The 19,500-nt window shown below is 45.7% G+C and overlaps 1 protein-coding gene and 1 long non-coding RNA gene across 2 annotated transcripts in view; both read right to left on the reverse strand.

Moving 5' to 3' along the window:
- Positions 1 to 19,500, reverse strand: part of LOC117755183 — a 53,698-nt gene that overhangs the window by 34,034 nt on the left and 164 nt on the right. The window lies entirely within an intron of this gene.
- Positions 16,191 to 17,882, reverse strand: LOC117755180 (tripartite motif-containing protein 16-like). The gene has a single exon (XM_034574744.1). It carries the CDS (start codon positions 17,880 to 17,882, stop codon positions 16,191 to 16,193), a length of 1,692 nt encoding a protein of 563 aa, XP_034430635.1.

A 19,500-nucleotide genomic window follows, 5' to 3' on the forward strand; every position in this document is an offset into this window, starting at 1 on the left:
ATACAAACTGAGTGTTTTGACGTGGAGCCTGAACACTGAACTTTCACATACACAACAAGCACAACAACAAAGAGTGAGGCGGACACGCCCACCAACTCCCTGCAACAACTCCACACACTGGACCAACAGTAGCTTTCCATCCACAGACCTCTCTGCCAGTACTCATGAAGACATGTGGGTTTGTTTTAACAGCAGCTTCTCTACTCTACTCAAACATGTGTCCATCACAACAACACACACACTTCCTGATCTCTGATCTGTTTTTTTATTTTTATTTTAAGAAAAGTACAGCATGAAACACAACTCGTCCAGATTTACTTTCTGTTTCTCGTTGTTGTGCTTCCTTGAATTTAAGAGTTTGAGCCCAGGACCTCCTGCTGCGTTCTTCACGTGTGAAAGACGATCGCCAGAGAAAGTCCAGTCCCAAGTCTTCTTCTCCTTCTTTATTCGGTTTATTGGCAGGTGACAACCAACGTCAAGGTGCATTACCGCCCTCTACTGTGTGTGTCAATATCCTACTTCCTCTTCTTCCCCATTCGGCAGCGTATCTCTTATTACCCTTGATATTTGATAGCTTCTCCTTCGTTCAGTTGAGTGGCGGGTGACAACCTCCTGTGTTGGAGTGTATATCAGAGTTATCTAGCTCATATTAAATCAGTTTGTCCAATCCTGTCTCCCTCAGCTAATGGAACATACTCCCTATTCCAAAGGTAACTACTATTTCCAAGCTTAGTTCTTCCTCTCTGCTTTGCACTTTTCCTCTTGAGCTTTTCTCGTTCTCGAACACACTTATTAAAGTGAAGCATTACATGCTCCACTGACTCTTCTATAAAATATTTTGTGCGGGGGGGTTCAACACACAGTGGAAGGCGGTAATGCACCTTGACGTTGGTTGCTACCCGCCAATAAACCAAACAGAGAAGAAGAAGAGGCTCGGACATCCTCCGCAATTCATGACTGAAAACGCCCTTAAAATAACAATGCCTTTGAACAAGAGGCCGGGCTTTCTATTAGAGTCACAATCTTTTTGTGGTTTTGATCTACAACATTATTTGAGATCTTTAAAATTGCCTTTGGTTCTTTATCATGTGTTTGATGTGTCTATATGACTCATGGTTGGAAGAAGATACCCTTCATGTCCCATATCAAGGGCGTTTTGTACTACCTGGTCAGCAGCGCTAAGTGGAAAGAAACGGATCGAATAGACCTGAACCCAGATATGGAGGAGACTGCAATACAGACATTCACCATGGATACATCTGATGCATTGGAGATTCCCAGCATGACAGTTGAAACTATTCGCATGCAGATTGAGGATCTTTATAGCAAGTTGACTGCGGAGCAGTGGGAACTGTTAAAATCAGAAACACCAGACAACGTCACAAGGTTTCTGTTGGCAGAACTTTTTCTGAACATGACTTTGTCTGTGTCCTCAGACCTGATCACAGCACATGGACACAACGACTTTCCCTTTACTACGGAGAGTATCCAGTCCAGTCTGGGAGACGCTCTCCGTCAGAGTTTAGCACCGGGCAGCTTAAAAAAGTCTGTGAGTTTGGATCAACTCACTGAGTTGGTCGTAGAGGAGATAACAGAGAGGGTCAATTCCCGCCGGTCTGAGCGCTCCACCAGCGGACGCTCCACCAGCGGACGCTCCACCAGCGGACGCTCCACCAGCGGACGCTCCACCAGCGGACGCTCCACCGGACTGCCACAGTGTCACCAGACCACAGTCAACAAACTTGAGAAAATGGTCAATTGTGTTTGCAAACTGTTGAAGAAATATGCCGGCGACATCGAGGGCTCGTTCAAGCCGAAACTACGCAGTCAAAAGACATTTGATCTGATAAACGAGTTCCCTAGGGGGAAACCAACTTCTTCAAGCAATGACTCTTCATCAAGCAGTTCTCGCTCTGACAGACGAACATCCTCAGAATCATCAGTCCGCAGCAGTGACTATAGGACAAGTGAGGCCGTCCAGGAAATCATCGGGAAGGAGGTGAGCGACATCATCGAGCCCCTTGTGGACGAAATGTCAGAATCTGACCTGAGTGGGCTGATATCTGAATCATCTCTGGAGTTTAAAGCTGCTGCAGATGAAATCTATCAGATAATTAGTGAAGAGGAGAGCGTCAGATCATCTGATTCGAGTAGAGGCTCCAAATCCTCAAAGAGCCACAAGAAGTTTTGGAAAGGAGTGGGGAAGAGGATCAAGAAGCTTTTTGCAAAGTTTTTGGCCACAGCATCGATGCTCAAGATGGGGACACAAGTCAGGAAGAAGTTCAGTAAGGAGACCCAAGTCCAGAGCATTGAGTCAGTCAAGTCTCTGATGGATAGTGTGGAGTCTCTGCTTCTGACAGAGACCAAGGACAGAGTTTCACCTGCAAACGCCCCCGTCCTTACCGATGTCCTCTATAGGTACGTCACAACTGACCCTTTAGTGGCGAGTCCAGCTGAAGTGACGAAAGTGTCTGTTCCTAAGTCCCACAGAAAGATGTACGCGGACATAAAGGAGAGAGTGATGAATTTCCTGCCATTGATGAACTGGTGGTTCTCAAAACAGGCCGGTGACTACACCAAGAGGGTGACCTCCGCTTTAATGGAGATTGAGCCCATCGTAGGATCTCCGGTCTCAGAGATCAACAGTGCAACGGAACGGGCAGAGCCCCGCAAAAAGTTGTATGTCAATCTCGTCATTGACCAGTTCGTCACTCGAGTGTTTGCAAAGTCCAAAGTGAACTTGTTCTGTGACGAATCAATACACCTCACTCAATACCTGTTTGAAAAAACATGGGCCGAAGTCCAGGACATTGACTTAGACACGTCCCCAGATATAATCAATGTCCTCCACAAGGCGGTGTTCAAGGACCTGTGTAAGATGTGGGACTGTCCGGAAACGCTGCTGCTTTCCATTTATAGAAAAGAACCAGAGGTCGAGAAAAGAATCGCCGCCTCTATGGAAAGCCACATGTTCAACAAACCCGGCAGAATGTCCAGATTCTTCTCCTCTTTGAGCAGATTCTTTAAACGGTAGAAATGCTATCGCTCTAAATGAGGACGAATATACGTGTCTTCTGCTGAAGGGGTGTGGATTCACTCTGGGAGCTCCAGTTTACCACATCCAAACAAAAAAAAAAGTGCATGAAATGTTTTCTGTAACCATTTTCTGTAACAACTGTTGGAAAAGAATAAAAAATAAGAAGATGAGTCGCAGAAGTTGTCCTCTTGGTGTGAAAGCAGGGAGCACGGGGGGGGGGGTCTGCTTCATTAGAACCGAGCTTTGGTCCCATGAGCTCTTTTCACATCTCATAGCATGAAGTCGTGTGTGTGTGTGTGTGTGTGTGTGTGTGTGTGTGTGTGTGTGTGTGTGTGTGTGTGTCACACCCTCTGCCCAGTGGTCGTAGCTATTTCCTTTAAATTCCTGAACCTTGATTTCAGAGTGCAGATACAAACTGAGTGTTTTGACGTGGAGCCTGAACACTGAACTTTCACATACACAACAAGCACAACAACAAAGAGTGAGGCGGACACGCCCACCAACTCCCTGCAACAACTCCACACACTGGACCAACAGTAGCTTTCCATCCACAGACCTCTCTGCCAGTACTCATGAAGACATGTGGGTTTGTTTTAACAGCAGCTTCTCTACTCTACTCAAACATGTGTCCATCACAACAACACACACACTTCCTGATCTCTGATCTGTTTTTTTATTTTTATTTTAAGAAAAGTACAGCATGAAACACAACTCGTCCAGATTTACTTTCTGTTTCTCGTTGTTGTGCTTCCTTGAATTTAAGAGTTTGAGCCCAGGACCTCCTGCTGCGTTCTTCACGTGTGAAAGACGATCGCCAGAGAAAGTCCAGTCCCAAGTCTTCTTCTCCTTCTTTATTCGGTTTATTGGCAGGTGACAACCAACGTCAAGGTGCATTACCGCCCTCTACTGTGTGTGTCAATATCCTACTTCCTCTTCTTCCCCATTCGGCAGCGTATCTCTTATTACCCTTGATATTTGATAGCTTCTCCTTCGTTCAGTTGAGTGGCGGGTGACAACCTCCTGTGTTGGAGTGTATATCAGAGTTATCTAGCTCATATTAAATCAGTTTGTCCAATCCTGTCTCCCTCAGCTAATGGAACATACTCCCTATTCCAAAGGTAACTACTATTTCCAAGCTTAGTTCTTCCTCTCTGCTTTGCACTTTTCCTCTTGAGCTTTTCTCGTTCTCGAACACACTTATTAAAGTGAAGCATTACATGCTCCACTGACTCTTCTATAAAATATTTTGTGCGGGGGGGTTCAACACACAGTGGAAGGCGGTAATGCACCTTGACGATGGTTGCTACCCGCCAATAAACCAAACAGAGAAGAAGAAGAGGCTCGGACATCCTCCGCAATTCATGACTGAAAACGCCCTTAAAATAACAATGCCTTTGAACAAGAGGCCGGGCTTTCTATTAGAGTCACAATCTTTTTGTGGTTTTGATCTACAACATTATTTGATATCTTTAAAATTGCCTTTGGTTCTTTATCATGTGTTTGATGTGTCTATATGACTCATGGTTGGAAGAAGATACCCTTCATGTCCCATATCAAGGGCGTTTTGTACTACCTGGTCAGCAGCGCTAAGTGGAAAGAAACGGATCGAATAGACCTGAACCCAGATATGGAGGAGACTGCAGTACAGACATTCACCATGGATACATCTGATGCATTGGAGATTCCCAGCATGACAGTTGAAACTATTCGCATGCAGATTGAGGATCTTTATAGCAAGTTGACTGCGGAGCAGTGGGAACTGTTAAAATCAGAAACACCAGACAACGTCACAAGGTTTCTGTTGGCAGAACTTTTTCTGAACATGACTTTGTCTGTGTCCTCAGACCTGATCACAGCACATGGACACAACGACTTTCCCTTTACTGCGGAGAGTATCCAGTCCAGTCTGGGAGACGCTCTCCGTCAGAGTTTAGCACCGGGCAGCTTAAAAAAGTCTGTGAGTTTGGATCAACTCACTGAGTTGGTCGTAGAGGAGATAACAGAGAGGGTCAATTCCCGCCGGTCTGAGCGCTCCACCAGCGGACGCTCCACCAGCGGACGCTCCACCAGCGGACGCTCCACCAGCGGACGCTCCACCAGTGGACGCTCCACCGGACTGCCACAGTGTCACCAGACCACAGCCAACAAACTTGAGAAAATGGTCAATTGTGTTTGCAAAGTGTTGAAGAAATCTGCCGGTGACATCGAGGGCTCGTTCAAGCCGAAACTACGCAGTCAAAAGACATTTGATCTGATAAACGAGTTCCCTAGGGGGAAACCAACTTCTTCAAGCACTGACTCTTCATCAAGCAGTTCTCGCTCTGACAGACGAACATCCTCAGAATCATCAGTCCGCAGCAGTGACTATAGGACAAGTGAGGCCGTCCAGGAAATCATCGGGAAGGAGGTGAGCGACATCATCGAGCCCCTTGTGGACGAAATGTCAGAATCTGACCTGAGTGGGCTGATATCTGAATCTTCTCTGGAGTTTAAAGCTGCTGCAGATGAAATCTATCAGATCATTAGTGAAGAGGAGAGCGTCAGATCATCTGATTCGAGTAGAGGCTCCAAATCCTCAAAGAGCCACAAGAAGTTTTGGAAAGGAGTGGGGAAGAGGATCAAGAAGCTTTTTGCAAAGTTTCTTGCCACAGCATCGATGCTCAAGATGGGGACACAAGTCAGGAAGAAGTTCAGTAAGGAGACCCAAGTCCAGAGCAGTGAGTCAGTCAAGTCTCTGATGGATAGTGTGGAGTCTCTGCTTCTGACAGAGACCAAGGACAGAGTTTCACCTGCAAACACCCCCGTCCTTACCGATGTCCTCTATAGGTACGTCACAACTGACCCTTTAGTGGCGAGTCCAGCTGAAGTGACGAAAGTGTCTGTTCCTAAGTCCCACAAAAGGATGTACGCGGACATAAAGGAGAGAGTGATGAATTTCCTGCCATTGATGAAGTGGTGGTTCTCAAAACAGGCCGGTGACTACACCAAGAGGGTGACCTCCGCTTTAATGGAGATTGAGCCCATCGTAGGATCTCCGGTCTCAGAGATCAACAGTGCAACGGAACGGGCAGAGCCCCGCAAAAAGTTGTATGTCAATCTCGTCATTGACCAGTTCGTCACTCGAGTGTTTGCAAAGTCCAAAGTGAACTTGTTCTGTGACGAATCAATACACCTCACTCAATACCTGTTTGAAAAAACATGGGCCGAAGTCCAGGACATTGACTTAGACACGTCCCCAGATATAATCAATGTCCTCCACAAGGCGGTGTTCAAGGACCTGTGTAAGATGTGGGACTGTCCAGAAACGCTGCTGCTTTCCATTTACCGAAAAGAACCAGAGGTCGAGAAAAGAATCGCCGCCTCTATGGAAAGCCACATGTTCAACAAACCCGGCAGAATGTCCAGATTCTTCTCCTCTTTGAGCAGATTCTTTAAACGGTAGAAATGCTATCGCTCTAAATGAGGACGAATATACGTGTCTTCTGCTGAAGGGGTGTGGATTCACTCTGGGAGCTCCAGTTTACCACATCCAAACAAAAAAAAAAGTGCATGAAATGTTTTCTGTAACCATTTTCTGTAACAACTGTTAGAAAAGAATAAAAAATAAGAAGATGAGTCGCAGAAGTTGTCCTCTTGGTGTGAAAGCAGGGAGCACGGGGGGGGGGGGGGTCTGCTTCATTAGAACCCAGCTTTGGTCCCATGAGCTCTTTTCACATCTGTGTGTGTGTGTGTGTGTGTGTGTGTGTGTGTGTGTGTGTGTGTGTGTGTGTGTGTGTGTGTGTGTGTGTGTGTGTGTGTGTGTGCGTGTCAGTCACACCCTCTGCCCAGTGGTCGTAGCTATTTCCTTTAAATTCCTGAACCTTGATTTCAGAGTGCAGATACAAACTGAGTGTTTTGACGTGGAGCCTGAACACTGAACTTTCACATACACAACAAGCACAACAACAAAGAGTGAGGCGGACACGCCCACCAACTCCCTGCAACAACTCCACACACTGGACCAACAGTAGCTTTCCATCCACAGACCTCTCTGCCAGCACTCATGTAGAAATGTGGGTTTGTTTTAACAGCAGCTTCTCTACTCTACTCAAACATGTGTCCATCACAACAACACACACACTTCCTGATCTCTGATCTGTTTTTTAATTTTTATTTTAAGAAAAGTACAGCATGAAACACAACTCGTCCAGATTTACTTTCTGTTTCTCGTTGTTGTGCTTCCTTGAATTTAAGAGTTTGAGCCCAGGACCTCCTGCTGCGTTCTTCACGTGTGAAAGACGATCGCCAGAGAAAGTCCAGTCCCAAGTCTTCTTCTCCTTCTTTATTCGGTTTATTGGCAGGTGACAACCAACGTCAAGGTGCATTACCGCCCTCTACTGTGTGTGTCAATATCCTACTTCCTCTTCTTCCCCATTCGGTAGCGTATCTCTTATTACCCTTGATATTTGATAGCTTCTCCTTCGTTCAGTTGAGTGGCGGGTGACAACCTCCTGTGTTGGAGTGTATATCAGAGTTATCTAGCTCATATTAAATCAGTTTGTCCAATCCTGTCTCCCTCAGCTAATGGAACATACTCCCTATTCCAAAGGTAACTACTATTTCCAAGCTTAGTTCTTCCTCTCTGCTTTGCACTTTTCCTCTTGAGCTTTTCTCGTTCTCGAACACACTTATTAAAGTGAAGCATTACATGCTCCACTGACTCTTCTATAAAATATTTTGTGCGGGGGGGTTCAACACACAGTGGAAGGCGGTAATGCACCTTGACGTTGGTTGCTACCCGCCATTAAACCAAACAGAGAAGAAGAAGAGGCTCGGACATCCTCCGCAATTCATGACTGAAAACGCCCTTAAAAAAACAATGCCTTTGAACAAGAGGCCGGGCTTTCTATTAGAGTCACAATCTTTTTGTGGTTTTGATCTACAACATTATTTGAGATCTTTAAAATTGCCTTTGGTTCTTTATCATGTGTTTGATGTCTATATGACTCATGGTTGGAAGAAGATACCCTTCATGTCCCATATCAAGGGCGTTTTGTACTACCTGGTCAGCAGCGCTAAGTGGAAAGAAACGGATCGAATAGACCTGAACCCAGATATGGAGGAGACTGCAGTACAGACATTCACCATGGATACATCTGATGCATTGGAGATTCCCAGCATGACAGTTGAAACTATTCGCATGCAGATTGAGGATCTTTATAGCAAGTTGACTGCGGAGCAGTGGGAACTGTTAAAATCAGAAACACCAGACAACATCACAAGGTTTCTGTTGGCAGAACTTTTTCTGAACATGACTTTGTCTGTGTCCTCAGACCTGATCACAGCACATGGACACAACGACTTTCCCTTTACTGCAGAGAGTATCCAGTCCAGTCTGGGAGACGCTCTCCGTCAGAGTTTAGCACCGGGCAGCTTAAAAAAGTCTGTGAGTTTGGATCAACTCACTGAGTTGGTTGCAGAGGAGATAACAGAGAGGGTCAATTCCCGCCGGTCTGAGCGCTCCACCAGCGGACGCTCCACCAGCGGACGCTCCACCAGCGGACGCTCCACCAGCGGACGCTCCACCAGCGGACGCTCCACCGGACTGCCACAGTGTCACCAGACCACAGCCAACAAACTTGAGAAAATGGTCAATTGTGTTTGCAAGGTTTTGAAGAAATCTGCCGGCGACATCGAGGGCTCGTTCAAGCCGAAACTACGCAGTCAAAAGACATTTGATCTGATAAACGAGTTCCCTAGGGGGAAACCAACTTCTTCAAGCACTGACTCTTCATCAAGCAGTTCTCGCTCTGACAGACGAACATCCTCAGAATCATCAGTCCGCAGCAGTGACTATAGGACAAGTGAGGCCGTCCAGGAAATCATCGGGAAGGAGGTGAGCGACATCATCGAGCCCCTTGTGGACGAAATGTCAGAATCTGACCTGAGTGGGCTGATATCTGAATCTTCTCTGGAGTTTAAAGCTGCTGCAGATGAAATCTATCAGATAATTAGTGAAGAGGAGAGCGTCAGATCATCTGATTCGAGTAGAGGCTCCAAATCCTCAAAGAGCCACAAGAAGTTTTGGAAAGGAGTGTGCAAGAGGATCAAGAAGCTTTTTGCAAAATTTCTTGCCACAGCATCGATGCTCAAGATGGGGACACAAGTCAGGAAGAAATTCAGTAAGGAGACCCAAGTCCAGAGCATTGAGTCAGTCAAGTCTCTGATGGATAGTGTGGAGTCTCTGCTTCTGACAGAGACCAAGGACAGAGTTTCACCTGCAAACGCCCCCGTCCTTACCGATGTCCTCTATAGGTACGTCACAACTGACCCTTTAGTGGCGAGTCCAGCTGAAGTGACGAAAGTGTCTGTTCCTAAGTCCCACAGAAAGATGTACGCAGACATAAAGGAGAGAGTGATGAATTTCCTGCCATTGATGAACTGGTGGTTCTCTAAACAGGCCGGTGACTACACCAAGAGGGTGACCTCCGCTTTAATGGAGATTGAGCCCATCGTAGGATCTCCGGTCTCAGAGATCAACAGTGCAACGGAACGGGCAGAGCCCCGCAAAAAGATGTATGTCAATCTCGTCATTGACCAGTTCGTCACTCGAGTGTTTGCAAAGTCCAAAGTGAACTTGTTCTGTGACGAATCAATACACCTCACTCAATACCTGTTTGAAAAAACATGGGCCGAAGTCCAGGACATTGACTTAGACACGTCCCCAGATATAATCAATGTCCTCCACAAGGCGGTGTTCAAGGACCTGTGTAAGATGTGGGACTGTCCAGAAACGCTGCTGCTTTCCATTTATAGAAAAGAACCAGAGGTCGAGAAAAGAATCGCCGCCTCTATGGAAAGCCACATGTTCAACAAACCCGGCAGAATGTCCAGATTCTTCTCCTCTTTGAGCAGATTCTTTAAACGGTAGAAATGCTATCGCTCTAAATGAGGACGAATATACGTGTCTTCTGCTGAAGGGGTGTGGATTCACTCTGGGAGCTCCAGTTTACCACATCCAAACAAAAAAAAAAGTGCATGAAATGTTTTCTGTAACCATTTTCTGTAACAACTGTTAGAAAAGAATAAAAAATAAGAAGATGAGTCGCAGAAGTTGTCCTCTTGGTGTGAAAGCAGGGAGCACGGGGGGGGGGGGGGTCTGCTTCATTAGAACCCAGCTTTGGTCCCATGAGCTCTTTTCACATCTGTGTGTGTGTGTGTGTGTGTGTGTGTGTGTGTGTGTGTGTGTGTGTGTGTGTGTGTGTGTGTGTCAGTCACACCCTCTGCCCAGTGGTCGTAGCTATTTCCTTTAAATTCCTGAACCTTGATTTCAGAGTGCAGATACAAACTGAGTGTTTTGACGTGGAGCCTGAACACTGAACTTTCACATACACAACAAGCACAACAACAAAGAGTGAGGCGGACACGCCCACCAACTCCCTGCAACAACTCCACACACTGGACCAACAGTAGCTTTCCATCCACAGACCTCTCTGCCAGCACTCATGTAGAAATGTGGGTTTGTTTTAACAGCAGCTTCTCTACTCTACTCAAACATGTGTCCATCACAACAACACACACACTTCCTGATCTCTGATCTGTTTTTTAATTTTTATTTTAAGAAAAGTACAGCATGAAACACAACTCGTCCAGATTTACTTTCTGTTTCTCGTTGTTGTGCTTCCTTGAATTTAAGAGTTTGAGCCCAGGACCTCCTGCTGCGTTCTTCACGTGTGAAAGACGATCGCCAGAGAAAGTCCAGTCCCAAGTCTTCTTCTCCTTCTTTATTCGGTTTATTGGCAGGTGACAACCAACGTCAAGGTGCATTACCGCCCTCTACTGTGTGTGTCAATATCCTACTTCCTCTTCTTCCCCATTCGGCAGCGTATCTCTTATTACCCTTGATATTTGATAGCTTCTCCTTCGTTCAGTTGAGTGGCGGGTGACAACCTCCTGTGTTGGAGTGTATATCAGAGTTATCTAGCTCATATTAAATCAGTTTGTCCAATCCTGTCTCCCTCAGCTAATGGAACATACTCCCTATTCCAAAGGTAACTACTATTTCCAAGCTTAGTTCTTCCTCTCTGCTTTGCACTTTTCCTCTTGAGCTTTTCTCGTTCTCGAACACACTTATTAAAGTGAAGCATTACATGCTCCACTGACTCTTCTATAAAATATTTTGTGCGGGGGGGTTCAACACACAGTGGAAGGCGGTAATGCACCTTGACGTTGGTTGCTACCCGCCATTAAACCAAACAGAGAAGAAGAAGAGGCTCGGACATCCTCCGCAATTCATGACTGAAAACGCCCTTAAAATAACAATGCCTTTGAACAAGAGGCCGGGCTTTCTATTAGAGTCACAATCTTTTTGTGGTTTTGATCTACAACATTATTTGAGATCTTTAAAATTGCCTTTGGTTCTTTATCATGTGTTTGATGTGTCTATATGACTCATGGTTGGAAGAAGATACCCTTCATGTCCCATATCAAGGGCGTTTTGTACTACCTGGTCAGCAGCGCTAAGTGGAAAGAAACGGATCGAATAGACCTGAACCCAGATATGGAGGAGACTGCAGTACAGACATTCACCATGGATACATCTGATGCATTGGAGATTCCCAGCATGACAGTTGAAACTATTCGCATGCAGATTGAGGATCTTTATAGCAAGTTGACTGCGGAGCAGTGGGAACTGTTAAAATCAGAAACACCAGACAACATCACAAGGTTTCTGTTGGCAGAACTTTTTCTGAACATGACTTTGTCTGTGTCCTCAGACGTGATCACAGCACATGGACACAACGACTTTCCCTTTACTGCGGAGAGTATCCAGTCCAGTCTGGGAGACGCTCTCCGTCAGAGTTTAGCACCGGGCAGCTTAAAAAAGTCTGTGAGTTTGGATCAACTCACTGAGTTGGTTGCAGAGGAAATAACAGAGAGGGTCAATTCCCGCCGGTCTGAGCGCTCCACCAGCGGACGCTCCACCAGCGGACGCTCCACCAGCGGACGCTCCACCAGCGGACGCTCCACCAGCGGACGCTCCACCAGTGGACGCTCCACCGGACTGCCACAGTGTCACCAGACCACAGCCAACAAACTTGAGAAAATGGTCAATTGTGTTTGCAAACTGTTGAAGAAATCTGCCGGCGACATCGAGGGCTCGTTCAAGCCGAAACTACGCAGTCAAAAGACATTTGATCTGATAAACGAGTTCCCTAGGGGGAAACCAACTTCTTCAAGCACTGACTCTTCATCAAGCAGTTCTCGCTCTGACAGACGAACATCCTCAGAATCATCAGTCCGCAGCAGTGACTATAGGACAAGTGAGGCCGTCCAGGAAATCATCGGGAAGGAGGTGAGCGACATCATCGAGCCCCTTGTGGACGAAATGTCAGAATCTGACCTGAGTGGGCTGATATCTGAATCTTCTCTGGAGTTTAAAGCTGCTGCAGATGAAATCTATCAGATAATTAGTGAAGAGGAGAGCGTCAGATCATCTGATTCGAGTAGAGGCTCCACATCCTCAAAGAGCCACAAGAAGTTTTGGAAAGGAGTGGGGAAGAGGATCAAGAAGCTTTTTGCAAAGTTTCTTGCCACAGCATCGATGCTCAAGATGGGGACACAAGTCAGGAAGAAGTTCAGTAAGGAGACCCAAGTCCAGAGCATTGAGTCAGTCAAGTCTCTGATGGATAGTGTGGAGTCTCTGCTTCTGACAGAGACCAAGGACAGAGTTTCACCTGCAAACGCCCCCGTCCTTACCGATGTCCTCTATAGGTACGTCACAACTGACCCTTTAGTGGCGAGTCCAGCTGAAGTGACGAAAGTGTCTGTTCCTAAGTCCCACAGAAAGATGTACGCGGACATAAAGGAGAGAGTGATGAATTTCCTGCCATTGATGAACTGGTGGTTCTCAAAACAGGCCGGTGACTACACCAAGAGGGTGACCTCTGCTTTAATGGAGATTGAGCCCATCGTAGGATCTCCGGTCTCAGAGATCAACAGTGCAACGGAACGGGCAGAGCCCCGCAAAAAGTTGTATGTCAATCTCGTCATTGACCAGTTCGTCACTCGAGTGTTTGCAAAGTCCAAAGTGAACTTGTTCTGTGACGAATCAATACACCTCACTCAATACCTGTTTGAAAAAACATGGGCCGAAGTCCAGGACATTGACTTAGACACGTCCCCAGATATAATCAATGTCCTCCACAAGGCGGTGTTCAAGGACCTGTGTAAGATGTGGGACTGTCCGGAAACGCTGCTGCTTTCCATTTATAGAAAAGAACCAGAGGTCGAGAAAAGAATCGCCGCCTCTATGGAAAGCCACATGTTCAACAAACCCGGCAGAATGTCCAGATTCTTCTCCTCTTTGAGCAGATTCTTTAAACGGTAGAAATGCTATCGCTCTAAATGAGGACGAATATACGTGTCTTCTGCTGAAGGGGTGTGGATTCACTCTGGGAGCTCCAGTTTACCACATCCAAACAAAAAAAAAAGTGCATGAAATGTTTTCTGTAACCATTTTCTGTCACAACTGTTGGAAAAGAATAAAAAAAATACTCCACTTAGTTGTGTCTGTTCTACCGATGTTTCACTAGATGAACAAATTATTAAGACACTAGTTTGGTTTGTTCCTTTGATGTATCAGCCATCTTTAAGCATATTTGTCATGTGCACAACAGTTACATGCAGATACAAATTCTTGGGTCACAGGCTCCCTTCTAGCCGTGCTCAAAAATATTCAGAAAGAAAACCACACAAGCAAAAATACAATATAAAAGGTGAGGGGTGTTCAGCTGCATTATGACACTTCACCACTAGTTGTCACTAAATTCTAAACACTGAACCTTTAAGGCTCGTGTGCTGCACCTAAGCCAAAGGAAAAACTTTTTTTTTTATAGCATGAGAGTCCTGATATAAACGTGTACAAATAAAGACATGGTAAAATAGAAATTACTTTATTTATAGATGGTAGCAAAACCTTATTTTCAACAGGCCTCAGGTTAAAGACTAGAACGGGAATTGATAAGCTCCACCACCAAATATGTTGCACACACCCACGCATGTTTCTGGAAAATGTCCGAAAAATTTGGTCCAGACACAGTTTGTCTTTTGCCTGTGAAGCAGCAGCAGCAGGTTGTCGGGTCCGACTCGTTCACAACAACAGGAACATGTGTGAACATCCAGGCGAGGGGCGGAGCCTGTAGAGCAGCAGGAGGCGGAGCCTGTAGAGCAGCAGGAGGCGGAGCCTGTAGAGCAGCAGGAGGCCGGACATGACGTATAAACTCTGCTGTGGAAAGATCAGTGTTGTTGTTTACAGCTCATCCACACCGGCGTCGGCCCTCATCACCAGAAGCTCTGGATCTCCTCGTCTTTCCAAGTTGACGTCTTCGTCTTCTACGTGTTAGGCTCCTCTTCTTCATCCTGAGATATTTGTGTTCTTCCAGTTTCAATCTGTCATGTGTTTATAACGTAAGCAACACGCCCACTTGCCAGCAGCTGTTTTCCTGCTGTATTCTCACATGGACTCACTCTTGACAGTTTTCTAGGGGCTGGCAGGAAAAGTTTCGGGAAATGTCCTCAGCAGCTCACTTGGACATTTGTGCTTTCTTACATTTTTCTTACTGGAAAATGTCGGGGAAATTTCAGTGCATGTTTGAAAGCAGCTTTAAAGTGTCAACCAGGCAGAATGGTGAAGAATCAGGATGCAGTTTCATAGCTGTGATCTGTGTGTGTGTTTGTCTCTGTGCAGAACGAGACGTTCCTGTGTCACCGGTTCACACGCTTCGTCATGATGATACAGACTTACAGCAAAGTTAATGGAGTTCTGAAGAAGAACAATGACAAAGAGCAAAGGAACCATGTCAACAACTGTTCAGCTTCTATCAAAGAAAGTGATAAACTGCTCAAACTGTTTCTATATAATACAAGTGACACCAAAGTTCTTTCTGTTCTGAAACAGTTGATGAAGTTTGTCTGTGACGGAGCAAAGAATCGATCCCAGTCGTCAGGAACCTGATCCTGAGTGTTTTTACCGTTTACTGCTTTAACTCTGCAGAAATTACGAAACCTCTTCAAGCAGCAAAGTTTGTTTTGTGGGTTAAACCTCGGACAAATTTGGTGTCAAGAAGTTTTGATCCAGTCTGGATTCAAACTGTACGACCCAGGAGCGTCTGTCCGTGAGGTGACGACGTGAAACACTGAAGCAACACGACAAACCCGTTGTGAAGTTTCATCCTCATGAAAATCAACAGCACGATAAACGGAACGACCTCAAGTCCACAACATCACAATATCTCCAATATGTGGCTTGTGTGTCAGGACTCAACTCAACGTCTTCACCCTGAAACTTCACCAAACCATTATTTCTCCACTTCTTTAAATCTGTGTGACGAACTCTCTTCATCCACTGAGATCACAAACAAGATCTGGGTTTTGAAAATCAGCCAGTGGAAGAAAACTTTGCTCATTTGTCTGCGATGAAGCTGTTTTAGTGCAGAAAAGCTGCAAAGACAGAGACTGAACATGAAAACTGAGGTTTGTGGAGTTTCAGGAGGAAACTGCCTCAGTTATTCTCTCACAGGAGTTTCACTTTGTCTCCATCAGCTTTGAACGAGATCCTGGAATGAAGACAAAAGAACAGACTGGATCTATTCTTTATTTCAACTTTCAGCTTCTTCACACATTACATTTGTATTGCTTTTATACATCTGCTTTATACATCTGTTGGACATGTTGACGCTCTGAGTTCATTGATCACTTCATCAGTAAAGTCTGTTCAGTGACTCTTGTTCAGTGAGTTCATGGACACACAATCAGTTTGTTTCACCTCCGTCTCACATGTGGAAAAGAAAAGAACAAATAATCATCTCATTGATGAGGATCAGGATCAATACAGGTTCTAAAACATCACACAACCTGATTTCTACATTGATTTAGAAAACAACAGCAACATTAGATCTTTCAAACACATTCATGTCAGTGTAATTATAGATTTCTGTCTTTACAAAGTGAGAACTAAATATGTGTGATAAAGGAAGGTCAGTGTTTGATTGACAGCTGATCTCTGTGCGGAGCAGAAACGTCACCACGACGAACTTTGATCAACAAACATGGAGACAGAAGAAGTTAAAGATTTAAACACAGAATCTAAATCACTGCTTTTAATGACTCGAGTCTATTTGAGTTTACAGAACTCAGCTGTGGATCCATAACCAACCGCAACTCCAGCATAGAGAGGCTGAGTGAATGTGGTCTGGACTCTGTGGAGGAGAGTCATGGTGTCAGAGACGCTGTAGAAGGACAGAACACCTGCACTGTGATCCAGGTACACTCCTACTCTGGAGGACACAGGACCTGACACTGGAGTCATGATCCTGTTGTAATAAAAGTTACAACTGTTTTCATAACAAACTAATGACCAAGATTTATCATTGCATCCAAATCCACATTTATCTGAGTTTCCTGCTCTGCTGATATTCTTGTATGTGACTGCTACATGAACTGCTCCTCCTCTGAACACCCCCAACCCCTCCTCCACCTCCACCTCCCAGTAACAACGTCCAGTCAGACTCTCTCTACTCAGGACCTGCCACCTATCAGTGAATCTGTCTGGGTGATCAGAATAAGACTGATCTTCACTCATACGTGTTACTTTTCTGTTTCCCTCAGATAATAACAGAAGTCTGTTTGCTGTGTTTGGATCCAGTGTGATTTCCTGTGAATATTTTAAGAAGTCAGCTCTGGTCTCTGGCTCTGGTTGTGGCAGTAAAACATCCACTTGAGACACAATCTGTAAAATCTCTGTCTCTGTCTCACTCAGAATGTCCTGTAGTCGACCTCTGACCTGGGACACAGCTGCTGTCACGTCCTCAAAGTACCTCAGAGGACGGATCCTGATGCTGGATGAGTGTGTAGATTCACTGAGTGGTGACAGTGAGGGGTAGTTGTGTAGAAACTGGTTGTGATCCTCTGTGTCTGAGAGCTGCTTCAGTTCATGGTCTTTCCTCTTCAGCTCAGTGATCTCCTGCTCCAGTCTCTCCTGAAGCTCTCTGACTCGACTCACTTCAGTTACCTCCTGGGATCTGATCTGCTGCTTCACATCAGAGCTTCTTTTCTCCAGCAGACGGATCAGCTCAGTGAAGATCTTCTCACTGTCCTTCACTGCTTTATCAGCAGAGCCATTGACGGCCTCCTCCTCCTGTTGAAGCAGCTTCACATCTTTCTCTGTGTCCTGGAGTCTCTGCTGGATTGTTTGTCTCCTCAGCCCGAGCTCTCTCTGCCTCTCAGTCCTTTCTGCTGCAGCTGACACTGTGTCGTGGTCTTTATGTTCATCCATAGAGCAGAGATAACAGATACACTGCTGATCAGTGCGGCAGAATATCTTCATCACCTCATCGTGACGAGAGCAGATGTTCTCCTGGAGCTTCTCCGAGGGCTCCACCAGCTTGTGCTTCTTAAATGGAGCTGACTGAAGATGAGGCTGGAGGTGTTTTTCACAATAAGAGGCCAAACAAACCAAACAGGACTTGAGAGCTTTCAGTTTTCTCCCAGTGCAGACGTCACAGGCCACATCTTCAGGTCCAGCATAGCAGTGATCAGCAGGAGCAGCTTGGAGTCCAGTCTTCTTCAGCTCCTCCAGTGAATCAGCTAACATGGTGCTTTTCCCCAGGACAGGCCTCGGTGTGAAGGTCTGTCTACACTGAGGGCAGCTGTAGCTTCCTCTCTCCTCCTCTTTGTCCCAGTGGGTGTTAATACAGCTCAGACAGTAGCTGTGTCCACAGACAGTAGTCACCGGATCCTTCAGTAGATCCAGACAGATCGAACAGCAGAATCTTTCTCTGTCCCGTTGATTTTCTTGCTGCGCCATTTCAGCTGGTGCCAGAGACTGTAGAACAGTTTCACTTCCTCTGAACAGATACAGATCTCTGCTCCTCCCCCTCTCGTTCACTCCCTGCAGTGACTCATCTCCCACAGTTCACAGCTTGTTGTTCACTGGTTCTTACACTTACACGTCTGTGAAGGGAGGAGACACAGACACGTCCTGACTGGGAGGAGCTGGTTGTGTCTGAGGAAGAAGTTGTTGGTCTTTCAGGATTTACTGCTTTTCACTACGATGAGCTGTTGGAGAGTTTTTTATCTGTGTTATCACATTTCAAAGTGAATAGTTGCTCTGGGAACTGTCACATTCAGCTCACAACAGCACAGGTTGTAAGATTCACATTTTTCAAAGTTTCCAGAAAAGTTAACGAATCCTTTCAATGGAATAAAAACCAACTTACAAAGTGCTTCACAAATGAAAAACACAAGTAAAAATACATTAAAACACACGTATGAAAGAGTAAAAGTATAAAAACACTACAGGTGACAGAAATGTAATCATGACCACACTTTAAAAACTAGAATTAGATCAAATCGTGGTACGATAACAGCACGTTTGAAGTTTGGATTTAAAGGAAGCTTCTGACTCAGCCTGCTGTATTTCCTCAGGTTGTTTCAGAGTCTCAGACTCTTATTTCTAAAGCTCTGTCCCCCTCAGTGTTAAGCTGAGCTGTTACAACAGCACATTTTGGACCTGATGTCCAAGGACAACCTGATCGTGCCCATCCTGGAGGAGGAGGTGCAGAACACGTCATCAGCCGGGGAGAGCGAGGCCTGAGATGCAGCTGCTGCCATAAGGGAGACGTGTGAAAACAAAATATCTACACATTACAGAGGAGACGCATTCACACACACACGAATATATATGTATACACATTACACACACTACAGTGTATTAAGGCTCCTGTCCAGTAACACTGTTCATGTCCCTCCTCCCCTGTCACCTGTGTCTATCTCAAAGGACGTGAAGTTAAAGAGCGGGAGCAGAGTTCAGTCACTTCTGCAGGACGACATATTTTCAGTTTCACTCTCTGTTCCTTCAGATTCAGGCCGTGTCTCTGGAAACATCTCCGCTCCAACACCTCTCCTTTGTCTTTATTCTTCTTTAAGCAGCTGGATTTGCAAAAAAACCCAAAACTACGTAACCATGGTGACCTGTATTGTTGACGAAGGCACACACACTGACAGCCCCCCCCCCCCTTCTGTATATAACCCCCCCCCCCCCCCCCCCTCCCCCCTCCCCCCCCTCTTTCTCTTAATCCACTGTCATATTTTCTGATGGTGCTTCACTTTCTGTGTCTGCTTCTGTTCTGTTTGCTTGTGTTGCCTACCAGCCTGTTTTTGGGGGTGTCCCATGAAACGGATCTCTAAATTATCCGGCTCACGTAATAACGCTATTCAAACACTTTGTAGGTGTGTGGCTTGTGTGGTAGTGAACAAAGAAAACCTTTCTCTCTCTCTCTCTAGCTTCGTACGTGTACTAGCAGTCAGGTGTTCCGTCTCCGAGGCGACGTCTCGGAGTGTGTAGGAGGCTTTTGGCTAACTCTGATCCTGCTTTGTGACATGCCCCCGTTTAATACCGTGTGAAATGTGCCTGATACTCCGCT

This window comes from Hippoglossus hippoglossus, chromosome 21, assembly GCF_009819705.1.
Source record: "Hippoglossus hippoglossus isolate fHipHip1 chromosome 21, fHipHip1.pri, whole genome shotgun sequence".
Classification (NCBI taxonomy): domain Eukaryota; kingdom Metazoa; phylum Chordata; class Actinopteri; order Pleuronectiformes; family Pleuronectidae; genus Hippoglossus; species Hippoglossus hippoglossus.